The following is an 18,981-nucleotide window of genomic DNA, read 5'->3' as shown; positions in this document are numbered from 1 at the left end:
TCTGCACCACAGGTGTTCACGAAGTGTATCGTGGTGGTTGCGGCGTATCTACGCAAGCTGGGGGTGCACGTGTTCCCGTATCTCAACGATTGGCTGGAGAAGAGCACCTCAGAGGCAGGAGCTCTTCGGTCCATGCAGTGCACTATTCACCTCCTGGAGCTGCTGGGGTTTGTGATAAATTACCCGAAGTCCCATCTCCAGCCAGTCCAATCTCTGGAATTCATAGGAGCTCTGCTGAATTCACAGACGGCTCAGGCCTATCTTCCAGAGGCGAGAGCTCAGAATCTCCTGTCCCTCGATTCCCAGACCAGAGCGTCTCAGCAGATCACAGCTCGGCAGATGTTGAGACTCCTAGGCCATATGGCCTCTACAGTCCATGTGACTCCCATGGCTCGTCTTCACATGAGATCTGCTCAATGGACCCTAGCTTCCCAGTGGTGCCAAGCCACTGGGAATCTAGAAGATGTCATCCGCCTGTCCATCAGTTGCCGCAATTCACTGCGCTGGTGGACAATTCGGACCAATTTGACCCTGGGACGCCATTCCAAATTCCACAGCCCACAAAAGTGCTGACGACGGATGCATCTCGCCTGGGGTGGGGAGCTCATGTCGATGGGCTCCACACCCAGGGGGTGTGGTCCCCCCAGGAACAAGATCTTCAGATCAACCTCCTGGAGCTCCGAGTGGTCTGGAACGCACTGAAGGCCTTCAGGGATCGGCTGTCCTACCAAATTTGGACAGACAATCAGGTTGCAATGTATTACATCAACAAGCAGGGGGGCACCGGATCTCGCCCTCTGTGTCAGGAAGCCGTCAGGATGTGGCGTTGGGCATGCCAGTTTGGCATGCTTCTTCAAGCCACATACCTGGCAGGCGTAAACAACAGTCTAGCCGACAGGCTGAGCAGAGTCATGCAACTGCACGAGTGGTCGCTCCATTCCAGAGTGGTACGCGAGATCTTCCAAGAGTGGGGCACCCCCTCGGTGGACCTTTTCGCCTCTCAGACCAATCACAAGCTGCCTCTGTTCTGTTCCAGACTTCAGGCACAAGGCAGACTGGTGTCGGATGCCTTTCTCCTCCATTGGGGGAACGGTCTCCTGTATGCATATCCTCCCATACCTTTGGTGGGGAAGACCTTACTGAAGCTCAAGCAAGACCATGGCACCATGATTCTGATCGCGCCTTTTTGGCCCCGTCAGATCTGGTTCCCTCTTCTTCTGGAGTTGTCCTCCGAAGAACCGTGGAGATTGGAGTGTTTTCTGACTCTCATTTCGCAGAACGACGGAGCGCTTCTGCACCCCAACCTTCAGTCTCTGGCTCTCATGGCCTGGATGTTGAGGGCGTAGATTTTGCTTCGTTGGGTCTGTCTGAGGGAGTCTCCCATGCCTTGTTTGCTTCTTGAAAGGATTCCACTAAAAAGAGTTACTTTTTCAAGTGGAGGAGGTTTGTCGTTTGGTGTGAGAGCAAGGCCCTACAACCTCGTTCTTGTCCTGCACAGCACCTGCTTGAATACCTTCTGCACTTATCAGAGTCTGGTCTCAAGACCAATTCAGTAAAGAATCACCTTAGTGCAATTAGTGCTTACCATTATCGTGTAGAGGGTGAAGCCATCTCTGGAGTGCCTTTAGTCGTTCGATTCATGAGAGGCTTGCTTTTGTCAAGGCCCCCTGTCAAGCCTCCTGCAGTGACATGGGATCTCAACATCGTCCTCACCCAGCTGATGAAACCTCCTTTTGAGCCACTGAATTCATGCCATCTGAAGTACTTGACCTGGAAGGTCATTTTCTTGGTGGCAGTTACTTCAGCTCGTAGAGTCAGTGAGCTTCAGGCCCTGGTAGCTCATGCTCTGTAAACTAAATTTCATCATAGCAGAGTAGTGCTCCGCACTCACCCTAAGTTCCTGCCAAAGGTGGTGTCGGAGTTCCATCTTAACCAGTCAATCGTCTTGCCAACATTCTTTCCCAGACCGCATACCCGCCCTGCTTAACGTCAGTTGCACACATTGGACTGCAAGCGAGCGTTTGCCTTCTATCTGGAGTGGACATAGCCCCACAGACAGTCCGCCCAATTGTTTATTTCTTTCGACCCCAATAGGAAGGGGGTCGCTGTCGGGAAACGCACCATCTCCAATTGGCTAGCAGATTGCATTTCCTTCACTTACGCCCAGGCTGGACAGACTCTTGAGGGTGATGTCACGGCTCATAGTGTTAGAGCCATGGCAGCATCAGTGGCCCACTTGAAGTCAGCCACTATTGAAGAGATTTGCAAGGCTGCGACGTGGTCATCTGTCCACACATTCATATCACATTACTGCCTCCAGCAGGATACCCGACGCGACAGTCGGTTCGGGCAGTCGGTGCTGCAGAATCTGTTTGGGGTTTGAATCCAACTCCACCCTCCAGGACCCGATTTTATTCTGTTCAGGCTGCACTCTCAGTTAGTTGTTCTTTGTAGGTCAATTTCTGTTATGCCCTCGCCGTTGCGAGGTTCAATTGACCTGGGTTCTTGTTTTGAGTGAGCCTGGGAGCTAGGGATACCCCAGTCGTGAGAACAAGCAGCCTGCTTGTCCTCGGAGAAAGCGAATGATACATACCTGTAGCAGGTGTTCTCTGAGGACAGCAGGCTGATTGTTCTCACCTACCCTCCCTCCTCCCCTTTGGACTTTGTTTTTTTTTTCCTCATTCCTTTGCTTGTAATTCAACTGAGCGGGAACGGTCGTGCACAGGCGGGAAGACAGATACGCATGCGCGGTGGGCATGCCCTGCGTGCGGGACCTCCCGTGAAGTTTTTTTCCGGTCGGAGGGGGCTGCCGTGGATGTCAACCCAGTCGTGAGAACAATCAGCCTGCTGTTCTCTGAGAACACCTGCTACAGGTATGTATCATTCGCTTTATGCAGGCCTACCACACAGAAAATTAAAGAAATTACAAACCCTTCAGAACACTGCCATCCGTCTTCTCTGTTGTATCCATCATTATGATCATACCACATCTCTGCTAAAACATCACCACTGGTTACTGATCCAACAACTCATTCTTCATAAAGTAGCAACATTGACATTCAAAGCCTTCTGAGTAGGTTCTCTTGATTATCTTTCATGTCTCACAATTCCTTACTAACTAGAGTTGTTCGTTCGGTAAATGATCATCGTCTAGTTCTTTTGAGTCCTAAATTTGTACAACTTGAATTGACCAGACAGTGCATTGTTCCAAACATGAGGCAAAAGGAAGAAAACTCTTCCACTCCCTTTCCGTAGTAATCTCTCCTTTAAGTACTATAAATCTCAGCGTAAGACATGGCATTTCAAACAGGCTTTTGGGGTAACAGACAGACCACCAGCCTCCCCGTTCACCCTTCCAGCATATCAAGGTTTTTGCCTCCCCCTTCCATTAGTTCTCTTACCTTCCTTCTCTTTGTGTGTATGTATTGCTTTTCTGTCAAAAAATAGAGTTCCTCCACGACCCTCCAGACCGGTCAAGACGCGTGGGTTATGTCCTCCTACCAGCAGAGGGAGACTGAGAAACACTGAGCTTTTGAATACTGTATATATAACCTGTGCAGTACATCCACTAGCCAGTATTTTCTCAGTCTCAGCAGAGGTAGATGGACAGCCTGTGCAGTCTTCAATAGTCCGGTGAGGTAGCTGGATTATACGGTTAGGGGATTTATTCTCTGATTGCCAAATTTAATGTGTTTTGACTATTCCCTGTACGTGGTTTAAAAAAAAAAAAAAATTAAGTGCTTCGGGGCCCTGGGTCCGGTGGGGTCCAGTTTTTCCCCCCTGGGGTGTCACACCTGTGTTCAGGTCCCTCCCCCTGTGCTGCTCTCTTTGGAGACTCTGGCAGCTTTGTGCCTCGGCTGCTTTTCTAATATTGTAGCCTTGAGAGCCCCTCACTCCTCAGCTGCCAAAAAATTTGGGTGATGTCTCTTTAAGAGCTATCTGAAGCTTTTCCTTCATAGGAACGGACTGCAGGTTCGTTCACTGTTAGTAGCGAGTGAGAGCAGTGCGAGTGCCTGTGCTGGGGAAGCGGTGAGTGAGAGATTTCTTTTGGCGCCGCTTTGCTCAGCGTGTTGGGAGCTTCGGGGGTCATGGCAGGCAAACTCCTTCGCTGTCGCGCGTGCTCGCGCCGAGGAGTAGAAGCTCCGGGGGGTCAGTGCCGGTTGTGCGGCGACCCGAAGCAGGCCTCGCCAATGGCGGCACCCCCGGTATTGAGTGCGGAAGTCCCAGCGAGTGCGGGGGTGTCGGGGGCGGCAGGAGCATCGGCAGGGACGATTTCGGCGAATTTAGTTTTGGCGAGAACGTCCGCCATTTTGGATTCCGCGCGTCCCGCGGAATCAGCTGTTTTTGGCCCTGCTGCTCCCGGATCGGTACAGAAGGGGGTGCCTGAGGGTACAGGAGGCGTTTGTTTTCCTCCGGATTTTGTATGGACCCTCTATCAAGCCTGGAAAGCAGGGCCCACACCTTTAGGGGAGGGGCCTAGTGCGGCAGTGCCTAAGAGGCCTCGTTTTGAGTGGGACGAAGAGGAGGGATTCTCTCCTGTAGGATCCGAAGGTGCTTTTAGTGATGTAGGGGACCCTGAGGGATTTGAGGGTTCTCAGGATCCGGAGTTGGTGGTCCCTGGGGAGGACCCCTCCGTAGTGCGGATTTTTCACAGGGAGGAGCTTGTGGAGCTCATTGAGCAGGTCTCTTCTACCCTTAAGTTTGAGCAGCCGGAGGCGTCTTTGGGGGAGGCTAGACAGGTGGACCCCTTGGTTAAGGGGATTCAGCGGCAGGCTAAGTCTTTTCCCATGAATAAGGATATCCGGGATATGGTGTTTCAAGAGTGGCATTCGCCGGATTCTCCCTGTAAAGTGTCTAAAGCAATGTCTAGATTGTATCCGCTCCCACAGGAAGATAGAGATTCCTTTAAGGCACCCACAGTAGATGCGGTGGTGACAGCAGTTACAAAAGCCACGGCTATTCCGGTGGACGGGGGGACTGCTCTCCGGGATCCCCAGGATAGGAGGCTTGAGGCCTTCCTCAAGCGGAGTTTCGATTTGTCGGCCCTGGCCCTGCAGGCCTCGGTTTGTGGGGGGCTGGTTGCGTGGGCGTGTTTCCGCTGGGCCGAGAAGCTGCTTGATGATTCGGTGGAGGTTGGGACCTCCGGGGTACAGGAATTAGCCAAATTGGAAATGGGATCGTCCTTTTTGTCGGATGCGCTTTATGATTTGCTCCGTGCCTCGGCCAAGAATATGGCTATGCTGGTGGGGGCACGTAGGGCACTGTGGTTGCGAGGTTGGGTCGCAGATGCGGCTTCCAAAGCCAAGCTTTGTTCGCTTCCTTTTAAGGGGTCCATGCTTTTTGGTGAGGATTTGGATAAGTTGGTGCGCGGACTCAGTGATGCCAAGGCCCCTCGTCTTCCGGATTTTCGTCCTAAGGCGGCTTCCAGGGGTATTTCCTCCCGAGGTCGGTTTAAGGAGGCTCGCCGGTATAGGCCCGGGAGGACTAGTGGCTCCTTTAGAGGTCGGTTCTTTCAGCGCACTCAGTCCTTTCGGGGCAATCGGCGCGGCGGGTGTGATTTTCCCGCAGGAGGACAGGTGTCGGGGCGTAGTTCGCAATGAAGGTGTGCGGGCCCAGGCTCTGGTTCGGGTAGGGGCTCGGCTGAGTCTGTTTTACCAGGACTGGGTCCAAATCGCTGCGGATCAATGGGTTCTCGAGGTGGTGCGAGACGGATACGCTCTGGAGTTCGACGGCTCGCCTCCCGAAAGGTTTCTGGAGTCTCCTTGTCATTCGAGGCTCAAGCGGAAAGCGGTACGGGACACTCTGGCTCGTTTGATCAGTCTGGGGGCGGTGGTCCCTGTTCCCCCCCCCCCGCTCAGCGTCGCTTGGGCTGCTATTCAATTTATTTTGTGGTCCCAAAGAAGGAGGACGCCTTTCGGCCTATCCTAGATCTGAAGGCGGTCAATGCAGCTCTAAGAGTCCCCTCTTTTCGCATGGAGACATTGAGGTCGGTCATTGTCGCGGTGCAGGAAGGGGAGTTTCTCACGTCTTTGGATTTGACGGAGGCTTATCTGCACATTCCCATTCGGGCCGCTCATCAGCGATTTCTGCGCTTTGCGGTTTTAGGAAAGCATTTTCAGTTTTGTGCTCTGCCTTTCGGATTAGCAACGGCCCCTCGAACATTTTCCAAGATCATGGTTGTAGTGGCGGCGGCCTTGCGGAAGCAGGGTATTCTGGTACACCCGTACCTGGACGATTGGTTGATTCGGGCCAAGTCCCAGTCGGAGAGCGAGGTGTCTACTGCTCGGGTGGTGCAGTTTCTTCAGTCTCTGGGCTGGGTAGTGAACTTCGCCAAGAGTCACCTGGTGCCGTCACAGTCGCTGGAATATCTGGGGGTGCTTTTCGACACCAGGAACGGTCGAGTCTTCCTGCCGGGCCCTCGGATTCGCAAGTTGCAGGATCAGATTCGTCTGTTCCTGTCGGAGGCGGCTCCGACGGCCCGGGAGTATCTGCAAGTTCTGGGGTTGATGGCGGCCACCATAGAAGTAGTTCCGTGGGCCCGGGCGCATATGCTTCAGTTGCAGTCAGCTCTTCTCAGTCGGTGGTCACCCCTGTCGCAGGGGTTGGACGTGTGTCTTCAGCTGCCGATAAGCCCACGCCTCAGTCTCCGGTGGTGGCTAAACCCAGGAAATCTGGACAAGGGAATGCCGTTGGAGGCTCCACAGTGGGTGGTCCTCGTCACAGACGCCAGTCTTCAGGGCTGGGGAGCTCATTGTCTCGGTCAGGTAGCTCAAGGTCGTTGGTCTCAGGTAGAAGCTCAGTGGTCCATAAATCGTTTGGAAACTCAGGCCATTCGGCTGGCGCTGTTGGCGTTTCAGAGTCTGCTGGTGCGGAAGGCAGTCCGGGTGTTCTGCGACAACGCCACCGCCGTGGCTTATGTCAACCGTCAGGGGGGCACAAAGAGTCAGGCGGTTGCGGAGGAGGCGGCGCTGTTGTGTCAATGGGCGGAGGTTCATCTTCTAGCGCTCTCCGCGGCACATGTGGCTGGAGTGGACAACGTGGAGGCAGACTACCTAAGCAGGCATTCTCTGGACCCAGGAGAATGGGTGCTTCAGCGGGCAGTGTTCAATCGCATTGTGTCGGTCTGGGGACTTCCCGTGATGGATCTCATGGCAACAGCCCACAATTCTCAGGTTCAGAGGTTTTTCAGTCGGCGGAGGGATCCTCGAACGGAGGGCATAGACGCGCTCCTGATGCCTTGGCCGCAGGAGTTGCTGTATGTGTTTCCGCCATGGCCGTTGGTCGGTCGAGTGATTCAGCGCATTGCTCGGCACCCCGGTCAAGTGATTTTGGTAGCCCCGAATTGGCCGCGTCGGCCGTGGTACGGAGATCTGGTTCGGTTGGCAGTAGCGGATCCTCTGCCGTTGTCAGAGTCAGGGGTGTTGTGTCAGGGACCGATAGTTATGCCGGATCCGGATCGGTTCTCGCTTACGGCCTGGCTCTTGAGAGGCACAGGTTAAGGAAGAAAGGTTTTTCGTCCAGAGTTATCGATACCATGTTGAGTTCGTGTAGGCAGTCCACTTCGTTGGCGTATGTCCGGGTCTGGAGAGTATTTGAGCATTGGTGTGTAGGTAGACAAGTTCTTCCCTTTCAAGCGTCGGTAACAGATGTCTTGGAGTTTTTGCAGGATGGTATGGACAGGGGTCTGGCCCTGTCTTCTTTGAAGGTGCAGGTGGCAGCTTTGTCGTGTTTTCGTGGGAAGATCCAGGGGAAGTCGTTAGCTTCTAGTCCGGATGTGGTGCGGTTTTTGAAGGGTGTTAAGTTACTGTGTCCGCCACGGCGGCGGATGGTACCTCCGTGGGATTTGAATCTCGTGCTGGAGGCTTTGGTGAGACCGCCCTTTGAGCCCTTGGTTTCGGTTTCGGATAAGGATCTGTCCCTAAAGACTGTGTTCTTGGTGGCTATTACTTCAGCCCGGCGGGTGTCGGAACTTCAGGCTTTGTCTTGTAGAGAACCCTTTTTGTCCTTTTCCAAGGAGAAGGTTTCGTTGCGCCCGGTGCCGTCCTTTGTGCCCAAGGTGGTGTCAGAGTTTCATGTGAATCAAGTTATTTCCTTGCCAGTTTTGGGCGATTTTGCGGGGGATGCGGAGCAGCGGCGACTGGCCAAGTTAGATGTGCGAAGAGTCTTGCGCTGTTACATTTCCAGAACTCGGCACTATAGACTGTCGGATCGCTTGTTCGTTCTCCATGGTGGTGCAAGAAAGGGCGCGGCAGCTTCCAAAGCTACTATAGCTAGATGGTTGAAGGAGTCAATTGCGTCGGCATATTTGCTGAAGGGTCGCGTGGTTCCTAAGGAATTTTCGGCTCATTCTACCAGGGGAATGGCGACCTCCTGGGCGGAGAGTAGTATGATTCCGCTGTTAGATATTTGTCGAGCGGCGGTTTGGTCATCTTTGCATTCGTTTGTTAAACATTACAGGATTGATGTACATGCCAAGGACGAGGCAGGCTTTGGGGCTGCAGTGTTGACCTCTGGCCTTCGTGGATCCCGCCCTTAGGATGTTACTGCTTTGGTACTTCCCACGCGTCTTGACCGGTCTGGAGGGTCGTGGAGGAAGGTGAAATTAGGTCTTGCCTGCTAATTTTCTTTCCTCTAGACCCTCCAGACCGGTCAAGGCCCGCCCTGTCTGTACTTTAGGCCAGGAGGTTTGTTTTAGTCTGGTCTTTCTGTTGTTCTATCTTGGCAGCTGTTGAGTGTGATTTCTATGGTTTCAGACTTTTGTTGTTATGAGTCTGGTTAGGTGTGACCGTGTTTGAGAGTCCACCTGTGGAAGCACACACAATAAGAAGGGCACATTGAAAGAGATGAAGAAAGTGTCCAGTTGGCAGTGACCACGTACAGGGTAGTTAGTTGTAGTTGGTGTTTTGGTTTTCTCTGCTTTGTCAGGGTTATACTGGCTAGTGGATGTACTGCACAGGTTATATATACAGTATTCAAAAGCTCAGTGTTTCTCAGTCTCCCTCTGCTGGTAGGAGGACATAACCCACGCGTCTTGACCGGTCTGGAGGGTCTAGAGGAAAGAAAATTAGCAGGTAAGACCTAATTTCACCTTCCTTTCCTTTTCTAAATTTTGTAGCATGTACGCCACTCTGCTCTGCCTGGTTAGTTAGATTGGTATAGCAACTAGCAGTAAACCATAAAATTATTAGTTTTGAAGGGCCCAGGAGCTGCACCAGCTGCTAGTGATGCATTGACATTAGGAGTGCATTGTTCACCCTCAGTGTTGAGCATTGATAGAGCCCACTGACACCAAACATCAACCATATTCCATCCAAAGAAGAGGAAGGGATCATTCTCTTTTGGTACTGAGGGATCATGAAATTGAGTGTCTGGCAGAGGCCAGGTAATAGACATTATATGTCATTGGTACAAGTCTCTGAGACTATCAAGGTACTGCATATTTTGTACCTTTGAAGCAACCCCAAACAGAGGACCATTCATTCTCTTTGATGTCAGTAAAGTCATGACAGCCTCCAGTGACTTGAGACCAGATTAACATCACTCTCTAGGTGACTCAGGAGGATAAGGCCTCTTCTCCTGCACCTTTTAGTGTCAGCACTGTTTGAGGCTTATCTCAATAAGATTGATGAGGTCCTGGGATGACTTTGTAATTGGCATGTTGCCTCAGCTTCAACATCTATATCAATGTGTAGAGTTTTCCTACCATTTACAAATACCTGGAGGAGATTCATTGATGCTGAAATGTCAAAGTACCTCAGAGTCTGTCTACCACATTGCTGTCAATTTCCAGTGCATTAGGGGAAGAAACTTACCTATGTCTCTCCAAGCTCAGACTCAGATTTCCCCTTTGGAATTATTTACTTGGTCTGAATCTGAACACTCCTGGGATTATGTCTATAAGCCTGCACAGTTCTTGGATGAAGAGTGCTCTGCTGACTTAACTATCAGATCTAATTCCATGCCATGAAAGAAGAAATTCCCCATCTAAGGAACACTTCTTTATTGATTTTGTTAAGGAAATGTATGTAAACCGCATTGAGCCTGCTTTTAGTGGGAAAGTGTGGGATACAAATATAATAAATAAATAAATAAATGGTGGAAGCTATTCCATTTAAGTTAGAGATGAAGGAACACAGGACAGAAATATTAGATACTTCCAATTCCTCAGTCCTCTCAAGGAAGCTGTGACAGTTTGTCCTTATTGGTTTCTGCTTGTTGCAGCTTCTTTTGGTGCTCCAAGTTCAGTTAAAGGCAGACTCTAGTTAGGGAGTCCAATCTTTGATGACTTGCTATCTTGCTTGTCGGAGAAAACCGAGTTACTTAATTGTAGCAAGTGTTTTCCAACATGGATAGCAGGTACAGATCCTCACATACCCACTCACCTCCCCTAGGTGCTGTCTTCTACTGTACTCTTAAGTTTTAGAGACTTAGAGGGATCCCACACGACAGCGATGAATGTGTGGTACTGCTTCTCAAAAGCCTCTGGAATAATCTAAATTATGAAAGCTTCACTTGGTCTCCATTGGAGGACATCACTCTTGGAGAACACCTGCTACAGGTAGGTAATTTATATTTAACACAATCCCACTTTAGAAATCAAGGTTCAACTGGCATTAATTGACATGCAGTACTTTTCTAATCACGTCCACCATATCCTCGCTACTGGTATTGTTTTTGATATAGATTCAGCATATTCTTTCCTGTACTATGTATGACTTGAATTTTTTTTAATGTAATTTAAAAGATATTTCCAGTTGCATACTGAGTTTTATATAGAACGTGTACTTTAGCCTCACTGTGCTTTTTTTTTTTTTTTTCATTTATTGTTAGCGAGGTCTGCTAGAGGTTCTTTATGATGTATTTCGTCTGCCCCTCCCTGTTTTGACTGAGAATTTCATAGAAGCATTACTCAGCGTAGGTAAGCATTCATACGTGAGTACTGAAATCAGTTTTTAAAAAAATGTTGTCTTCTTTTTAAGGAAAGCTTGTTATACTATTTAGGGATTCCTCACAGATAAGCAGAGCTGCCAGATGTCTGAAAATTCCCCTGAGGAGCGGGGGATAGGAAGGTCCCCCTCAAAGCTCACCAACAAGCAATTTGAGGAGTGGGGGGGGGCCAAGGTACCAACTGGCGAGGCAAAAAAACTATCCCAAAAAAGCAACCTGATACCATAGGGAACTGCCCACAGAGAGTTTAAAAGAGCTGCCCAGTTCTACATGAAAACCGCGGAGTTGGCAACTCTGCAGATGTCATTTATGGTTCACATTACTTTTTACATATCAAGTCTGTAATTTCTGGAACTTTATGAAAATTGTGCACCACTTCATAATGTTAGAATTAAAGGTTTCAGTGCCTTTTTCACAACAGTAACGGAATAATTCTATAAAGTAGGCACTAGTGTTTAGAATAGTAGCAGACATATGTGTATGTGCACACATGCATGTATACATGCCTGAAGTGCACCTAAGCAGTATTCTGTAGCTGTGCATATGTCTCCGATAGCATATAGTTGGCAGGTGGGTTACACATGGATGGGGTCAGGGTGGCGCATGGATGGGGCGCATAATTACATGTGTAGCATACAGAATACTGTAAATTATGTGCATATCTCTGGAACATAGACACACATTTATTATGCTGGCTCTGATGTAAGTGCATACAGGCCTGTATATCCAGTTATGCTAGTATTCTTTGAAGGAAAGGGACCTGCTTACCTTTCTGAGAAGTTCTGAGAGAAGAAGACATCTCTTTGGGTAAGAGACATTATTTTATTCTGAGCTTGGTAACTTAAAGAATAGGGTTTAAAAGAGGAATTGGAGGACGTCTAGTAGCGCTTTAGAAATGATTAGTAGTAGTAATATTGGTAAACACAGTTAGAATTTTAAAATAAAAAAGCAAGCAAACTTTATTAGCTAGTCTCCATAGCCTTTCCCTTATAGTTTTAAAACTTGAAGTTTCTGCCACAGCTTAAAGATTAGGGTTTAAAAGAGGAATTGTAGGATATTGATAAAACACAGAATTTAAAGAAAAAAAAAAAAGCAAGCAAACATTAGCTAGTCTCTATACCCTTTTCCCCATAGTTTTAAAACTTGAAGTTTCTGCCACAGCATTAACAGTCTCTAGAAGGCACAGAAGGGCTCAGTTCAGTCTTCATTCCCACCTACCATCCACAACTTCCACCCACCCCTAGCTCAACTGTTCATTTATAGTCAATTATTCTAATTAAGACAACAAGAGGGGAATTTTCATTAGTGTGAATTACTTTAAGTTTCTAAGAAGCAAAGCCTAACTAAATTACAAATTACGACAGTCAAAAGATCATTATATTCATCTGATATCCCTAGTGCCTTAAGAAGTTTTAATTAAACAACTCTATAATATTAAGATGCAGACAGTAGTCCAGTAGCGAGAGGGGTGCTATCCAGTCTTTTACATTGAGTGTCAAATGTATGATTATCTCCCATTTGGTGAGATGTCATATGTGTGTGCTCGATGCAAAGAGCTGCTAGCTCTCAGAGAATGAGTCCGTTCTCTTGAGGCTAGAGTAGCATACTTGGAAGAGCTGAGAGAGACAGAAAGGTACATAGAGGAGGCCAACAAAAAAAGTGGCCTGTTGTACTGTTGTACTGTTGTTGTACTGTTGTATCTACCGTGGGGCGGTTTGAGTTCTCCGTCATCTGGCGGATTTCTTCTTACATAGAGGAGGCCGACAGGGACGTTGTAGAGAAGTTCCATCTCCAATCTGGCAGCCACTGTGCTGCCTTAGAGGAGGGAGGCCTCCTAAAAGGAGGGCATCACCCTGGTGAGGCTGGAAGTAAGCCTGTAGACAGGACTAGCACACCAGGGAATGCAATATCCTCTTGCACTGAGGATGTGTCTGTAGGAGCTACTGCCTAGGTGGGAAGGGTTAGGACAGCTGTTGTAGTGGGTGACTCAATTTTTAGGCATGTAGATAGCTGGGTGGCTGGTGGACATGAGGATCGCCTGGTGACTTGCCTGCCTGGTGCGAAGGTGGCAGACTTCACGCGTCAGCTAGGTAGGATTTTAGATAGTGCTGGGGAGGAGCCGGTTGTCTTGGTACATGTGGGTACCAATGGCATAGGAAAATGTGGGAGAGAGGTTCTGGAAGCTAAATTTAGGCTCTTAGGTAGAAAGCTCAAATCCAGAACCTCTAGGGTAGCATTTTCTAAAGTGATACCCGTTCCATGCGCAGGGCCCAAGGGACAGGCAGAGCTCTGGAGTCTCAATGTGTGGATGAGGCGATGGTACAGGGAGGAGGGTTTTAGATTTGTTAGGAACTCGGTAACGTTCTGGGGAAGGGGGAGCTTGTTCTGAAAGGATGGGCTCCACCTTAACCAGGGTGGGACCAGGCTGCTGGCATCGGCATTTAAAAAGGAGATAGAGCAGCTTTTAAACTAGACTGTGGGAATGCCGACAGTTGCTCAAAAGCACATGGTTCGGAATAAGGTATCTTTTAAAGATATCACCAAAACAGGGAAGATAGGGTAATCCCGATAGTGAGGTTGCAAAAGAGACCGTAGTAGATCAGGTGTCTTTAAATAAAAATCAGACAAAAGATTAATACTGTCAGGTACTGAGCCTGATGTAAATAGGAACAACAAACATAGTTTGAAATGTCTATATGCGAATGCCAGAAGCCTAAGAAATAAGATTGGAGAGTTAGAATATATTGCACTAAATGAAAAATTAGATATAATAGACATCTCTGAGACCTGGTGGAAGGAAGATAACCAGTCGGACACTGTCATACCAGGGTACAAATTCTATTGTAGTGATAGGGTGGATCGAATTGGTGGAGGGGTAGCATTGTATGTTAAGGAGAGCCTTGAATCAAATAGATTGAAAATTCTGCAGGAAACAAAACACATCTTGGAATCCCAGTGGATTGAAATTCCATGTATAAAGGGGAAAAGGATAGTGATAGGAGTGTACTACCATCCACCTGGCCAGGATAAACAGACGGATGTAGAAATGTTAAGGGAAATTAGTGAGGCTAACAAACTGGGCAACACGATGATAATGGGTGATTTCAATTACCCCAATATTGACTGGGTAAATGTAACATTAGGGCATGCTAGGGAGGTAAATTCCTTGATGAAATCAAAGATTGCTTTATAGAGCAGCTGGTACAGGAGCCAACAAGAGAAGGAAAAATTCTAGACCTAGTCCTTAGTGGAACGCATGATCTGGTGCGAGAGGTAATGATGATGGGGCGCTGGATAACAGTAATCACAATATGATCAGATTTGATATTAGCTTTGGAGTAAGTATAATCAGGAAATCCAATACATTAGCGTTTAACTTTCAAAAAGGAGACTATAATAAAATGAGAAGAATGGTGAAAAATAACTTAGAGGAGCAGCTGCAAGGGTCAAAAATTTACATCAGGCGTGGATTATGTTCAGAAATACCATCCTAGAAGTCCAAGCCAAATATATTCCATGTATTAAAAAAGGAGGGAGGAATACCAAACGACATCTGGCATGGTTATAAAGTGAGGTGAAGGAAGCTATTAGAGCTAAAAGAAAATCCTTCAGAAAAAGGAAGACGGAACCAACTGAAAATAATAAGAAACAGGATAAGGAATGTCAAGTCAAATGCAAAGTGTTGATAAGGCAAAGGTCACTACAAAAATTTTAATTTGGTAGTTGCATAGTCTTGAGGGACCTGTTGCTACTAGAGCAAGGTTTTCTCAACCCAGTCCTCGGGACATACCTAGCCAGTCATGTTTTCAGGATACCCATAATGAATATGCATGAAATAAATATGCATGTGTTACTTCCATTGTATGCAAATTTATCTCATGCACATTCTTTGTGGATATCCTGAAAAACCTGACTGGCTAGATGTGTCCCGAGGACTAAGTTGAGAACCCCTATACTAGAAGTGGCAGTTGGCCCTTCCTCTTGTAGCAATGGCTGAGAAGGAATTAGGACTTTGAATCATGCTTTATTGGGAGGTCGTGCAGGTAGACAACTCAGTACAGGGAGAGGGAGGAGGAGTCAAAGCATTTCACAGTCCCAAGATTCAACAGGACCAAAAGGCTTCTTAATGTGTGTTTTCTGGTTTTTGTTTGTTTTTTTTTGTTTTTTTTTTGACGTGGAAAGGGATAAGAACTGAGTAACAGTTTTGTAAAACATGACATCTTGTGATAAAAATCAGTTTTGAAAATGAAGTTAGGCTGTCCTATGTTGTGAAAAAGTATTTTTATTATAATATTTTAAAATATTTTGTGTGGTTTTTTTAATGAAAACATTTATTCCTTGTCATCAACAGCAGATGAATCCATTAACTGATGGGTTGTATCCGCCTACCAACAGGTGGATACAGAGAACACTGAAAGTACACAGTGATCCTGAACGTCCAGCCCCTTCTACCTTCAGTATATCACTTATCTCCCAGCAGGTGTGGACGTCGCTTTCTCAGCTCCTGGATTTCTGCCTGGGGTGGCTCCTACTACTGCTACTTAACATTTCTAAAGCGCTACTAGGGTTACACAGCGCTGTACAGTTTAACATAGAAGGACAGTCCCTGCTCAAGGAGCTCCTGTGCTTTGTCAGTCAAGCGGGGATGTAGGGCTGGTGGTGCCCACTTTAAAGGCATACTTGGTTTTCCCTGTTCCTTCCTTACCCTATTCCCCCTCCTCCCGGATTCCCTCTGTGGCTGCCTGCCTCCAACTTTCCTCACAGTATAAAAAAAAAAAAAAAAGAGGCTCGCTTTTAACAGCGCAGCAACTTCTGAGGCTTTCTCCAGCGCTTGAACTTCTCAGCCTGACCGGAGCTCGTTTGACTCGGTCTCCAGAGGTGAGGAGAGTGGTGCCCAGCTCCTCCGGGGAGGTTCCCGCTGACGGCGTTCCTGTGCGGGGTAAGTTTTCGTGCGATGCCGCCATTTTGTTTCTATTTTCCGCCGAAGAAGGGCGATGGCTGCTGAAGCGGTTAAGCACTGCTCCCGATGTGGAAAACGCAGGACAGCAACGGGGCTTTGTAGCACTAATGCTGGCACGAGCATGGCTGTTGGTGATTCTTCCTGCCCGACGGAGTTTGCAGCGGGCACCATTTTGGTTGCACTGCGTGACTCGACCCTCGCTGTGGCTGAGGAATCTGAGTGCAGGGGGGACGCCTCTCCTCGAGGTTTCTAGAGAGGCTCATGCCTCTGCTTCCCCTACTATAGGAGCGGATGGTCAGGGTGTGTTTTTTGCCCCTGAATTTGTGCTGCTGATGCATAGGGCCTTTATGTTAAAAAGAGCCCTGCCTGAGCCTTCTGAAAATTTACTGCGGACTGGATTGCCTCCAGGTTTTGAAAGCTCAGCGGCTGCTGGAGACTTTGTCTCTTCCCCCGAGCTCTTGCCTGAGGCTAAACACAGACAAGTGACTACACCGTCTGTCACCCCTTTCTCCCCTGTTGTTTGGTTTCGGGGATTCTGATGGGTTTGGCAGGCCCTCACGGACTGATGAATCAGAGGAGGGTAGCAGCTTGCCACAGGAGTTGGATAACCCTAAAGCGGTACGGATTTTCCACCTCGATGAGCTGCCAGTTCTCATTTCTGATGCCTCACAGGCCCTCAGTATTGACGATCCTGACGTGGCCACAGCCTCTTTTATTAACCCTAAGATGGCCAGTACTAGATAGCCTTCTCGGGCTTTTCCTGTTCATGACTCTTTCCAAGAGTTTATTACAGCTCAATGGTCTGAACCTGATGGACCCTTGAAAGTGGCTAGGGCTATGTGTCACCTTTACACTGTGGGTGAATCCCACTTGTCCCTCTTTGGGATGCCTAAGGTGGACGCATTGGTCACTGCGGAAGGATATGCAGGACCAGTGGCTGGAATCCGTCTTGAGTGGTCCTTTGAAATCTCGGCCCTCTCCTTAAGGGCAGCTATTTGCAGTTCCTGTGCAGCACGGGCTTGCCTTTCTTAGCTACAGCAGGCGGTCAAACAGCCCGCGGATGGAGCGGGTTCCCTCTCTGAGGTCACCCCGCGTGTGGAGTCTGCCCTGGCCTTTTTTGGCTGATGCCTTTTATGATCTGGTCAGAGTATCTGCTAAACAGATGTCTTTAGCTGTTTCTGCTCACCGCCTTCTTTGGCTTTGTCATTGGACGGCTGATATGGCCTCTAAACAAAAGCTGGTGAGGTTACCCTTTTGGGGCCTCCTTTTATTTGAGGATGAATTGGAGAAGATCGTCAAGGACTTAGGGCACTCAAAATCCCAACGGTTGCCTGAGGATAGGCTGAGGCTTTCTTCCAAGAGCCCTTCCTTTCCCCCCTCTTCCAGACCACGTTTTCGAGAGGCTCGAAGATACCGCCCTGGGCGTTGGGTTTTCACAAGGTCCCCTTTTTCAGCAGAGGAACTCTTCGTACGGACAGGCGGTCTGCGACGTCTGGTCAACGCCCAGGAGTTCAGGGGCGTCCTCCACAATGATGGGACGCCAGTCCACACTTCGTTTCTTGCAGTAGGGGGGTCGCCTCTCCCTCTTTCTCGAGGAGTGGACCAAGATTACTTCTGATCAATGGGTCCTGGATGTGATCAGAGAAGGTTACTGGTTGGAATTTGCTACTCCGGTTGGAGACGCCTTTTTAGAGTCCCGATGTGGCACTTCTGTCAAACGGGCAGCGGTCGAGGAGACCTTGTGGTCACTACTGAAACTTGTAGCAGTGGTTCCGGTTCCTCCCGCAAAACGCGGCTGCAGCCGCTACTCCATTTATTTTGTGGTGCCTCGAAAAGGCGGATCTTTCAGACCGATCCTCGACTTACACAGAGCCAACGAGTCCTTAAAAGTACGACTCTTCCGCATGGAAACCCTTCGCTCCGTCATTGTGGCGGTATAGCCAGGGGAGTTCCTTACGTCTCTGGACCTCAAGGAAGCATATTTGCATATTTCTATCTGGCCTCCGCATCAGCGGTTCCTGCGGTTTGCGGTGTTGAGCCGACATTTCCAGTTTTGCGCCTTGCCTTTTGGCCTGGCAACAGCACCTCGCACCTTTTCCAAGGTGATGGTAGTGGTGGCCACCTTTCTCAGGTGAGAGGGTATCAAAGTTCACCCTTATCTTGACGACTGGCTCATCAGGGTGGATTCGGCGAACGAAAACCGACTTGCCACAACCAGAGTTATAACATTTCTTCAGACTCTGGGCTGGTTGGTCAATATGCCCAAAAGTCACCTGAACCCTCTTTCTCAGTCTCTCGAGTATTTGGGGGTCCGGTTCGACACGGCCTCGGGGTTCGTCTTTCTCCCCGACATCAGGCGACTCAAGCTTCAGAATCAGGTCCGACTGCTCCTGCGAATGCCCCGCCGTCAAGCTTCGGACTTTCTCCAGCTCCTGGGATCGATGACGGCCACCATAGAAGTGGTTTCTTGGGCGAGAGCACACATGAGACCCCTGCAACTTTCCCTGCTGAAGCAATGGTCTCCAATTTCCCAGGAATACCAACGCAGGCTTCCGTGGCTCCCTGTGGCCCAGCGCAGCATGAATTGGTGGCTCTACGACATCATGCTACGATGAGGGATGCTGCTGGCTCTCGCCTCTTGGCGCCTGGTGATAATGTATGCCAGCCTATCAGGCTGGGGAGCACATTGCCTGGGACACTATGCTCAGGGGCAGTGGACAACCATGGAAGCGGGGTGGTTCATCAATCGCTTGGAGCTGAAAGCGATATTGTAAGCTCTTCTGGCCTTCCACAGGACTCTGGAGGGTCTCCCAATCCAAGTTCTTTCAGACAACACGACAGCGGTGGCCTACATCAATCGTCAGGGCGTCACTCTGTGCCAAGCCCTAGCCACAGAGGCGTCTGAGATTTTCGACTGGGCCAAGTGCCACCTGGAGCTGCTCTCCGCGGCTCATATTGCCGGTCAAAGCAACATGCAAGCCGATTTCCTCAGCAGGCATCAACTCGACCCAGCGGAATGGGAACTTGCCGAGGAAGTTTTTCTTTGGGCGTCCTGTATGTGTTCCCTCCATGGC

At 49.0% G+C, this 18,981-nt stretch overlaps 1 protein-coding gene across 1 annotated transcript in view; it reads left to right on the top strand.

The window, feature by feature from the left end:
- Positions 1-18,981, top strand: part of RICTOR (RPTOR independent companion of MTOR complex 2) — a 468,276-nt gene that overhangs the window by 146,775 nt on the left and 302,520 nt on the right. Inside the window, exon 12 of the mRNA XM_030193057.1 lies at positions 10,831-10,918. Within this exon, the coding sequence (XP_030048917.1) occupies positions 10,831-10,918 (88 nt within the window). The remainder of the gene's footprint in view (positions 1-10,830; positions 10,919-18,981) is intronic.

This window comes from Microcaecilia unicolor, chromosome 2, assembly GCF_901765095.1.
Source record: "Microcaecilia unicolor chromosome 2, aMicUni1.1, whole genome shotgun sequence".
NCBI lineage: Eukaryota > Metazoa > Chordata > Amphibia > Gymnophiona > Siphonopidae > Microcaecilia > Microcaecilia unicolor.
Note: the sequence above shows the minus strand (reverse complement) of the source record. Positions and strands in the feature narration are given on the sequence as shown.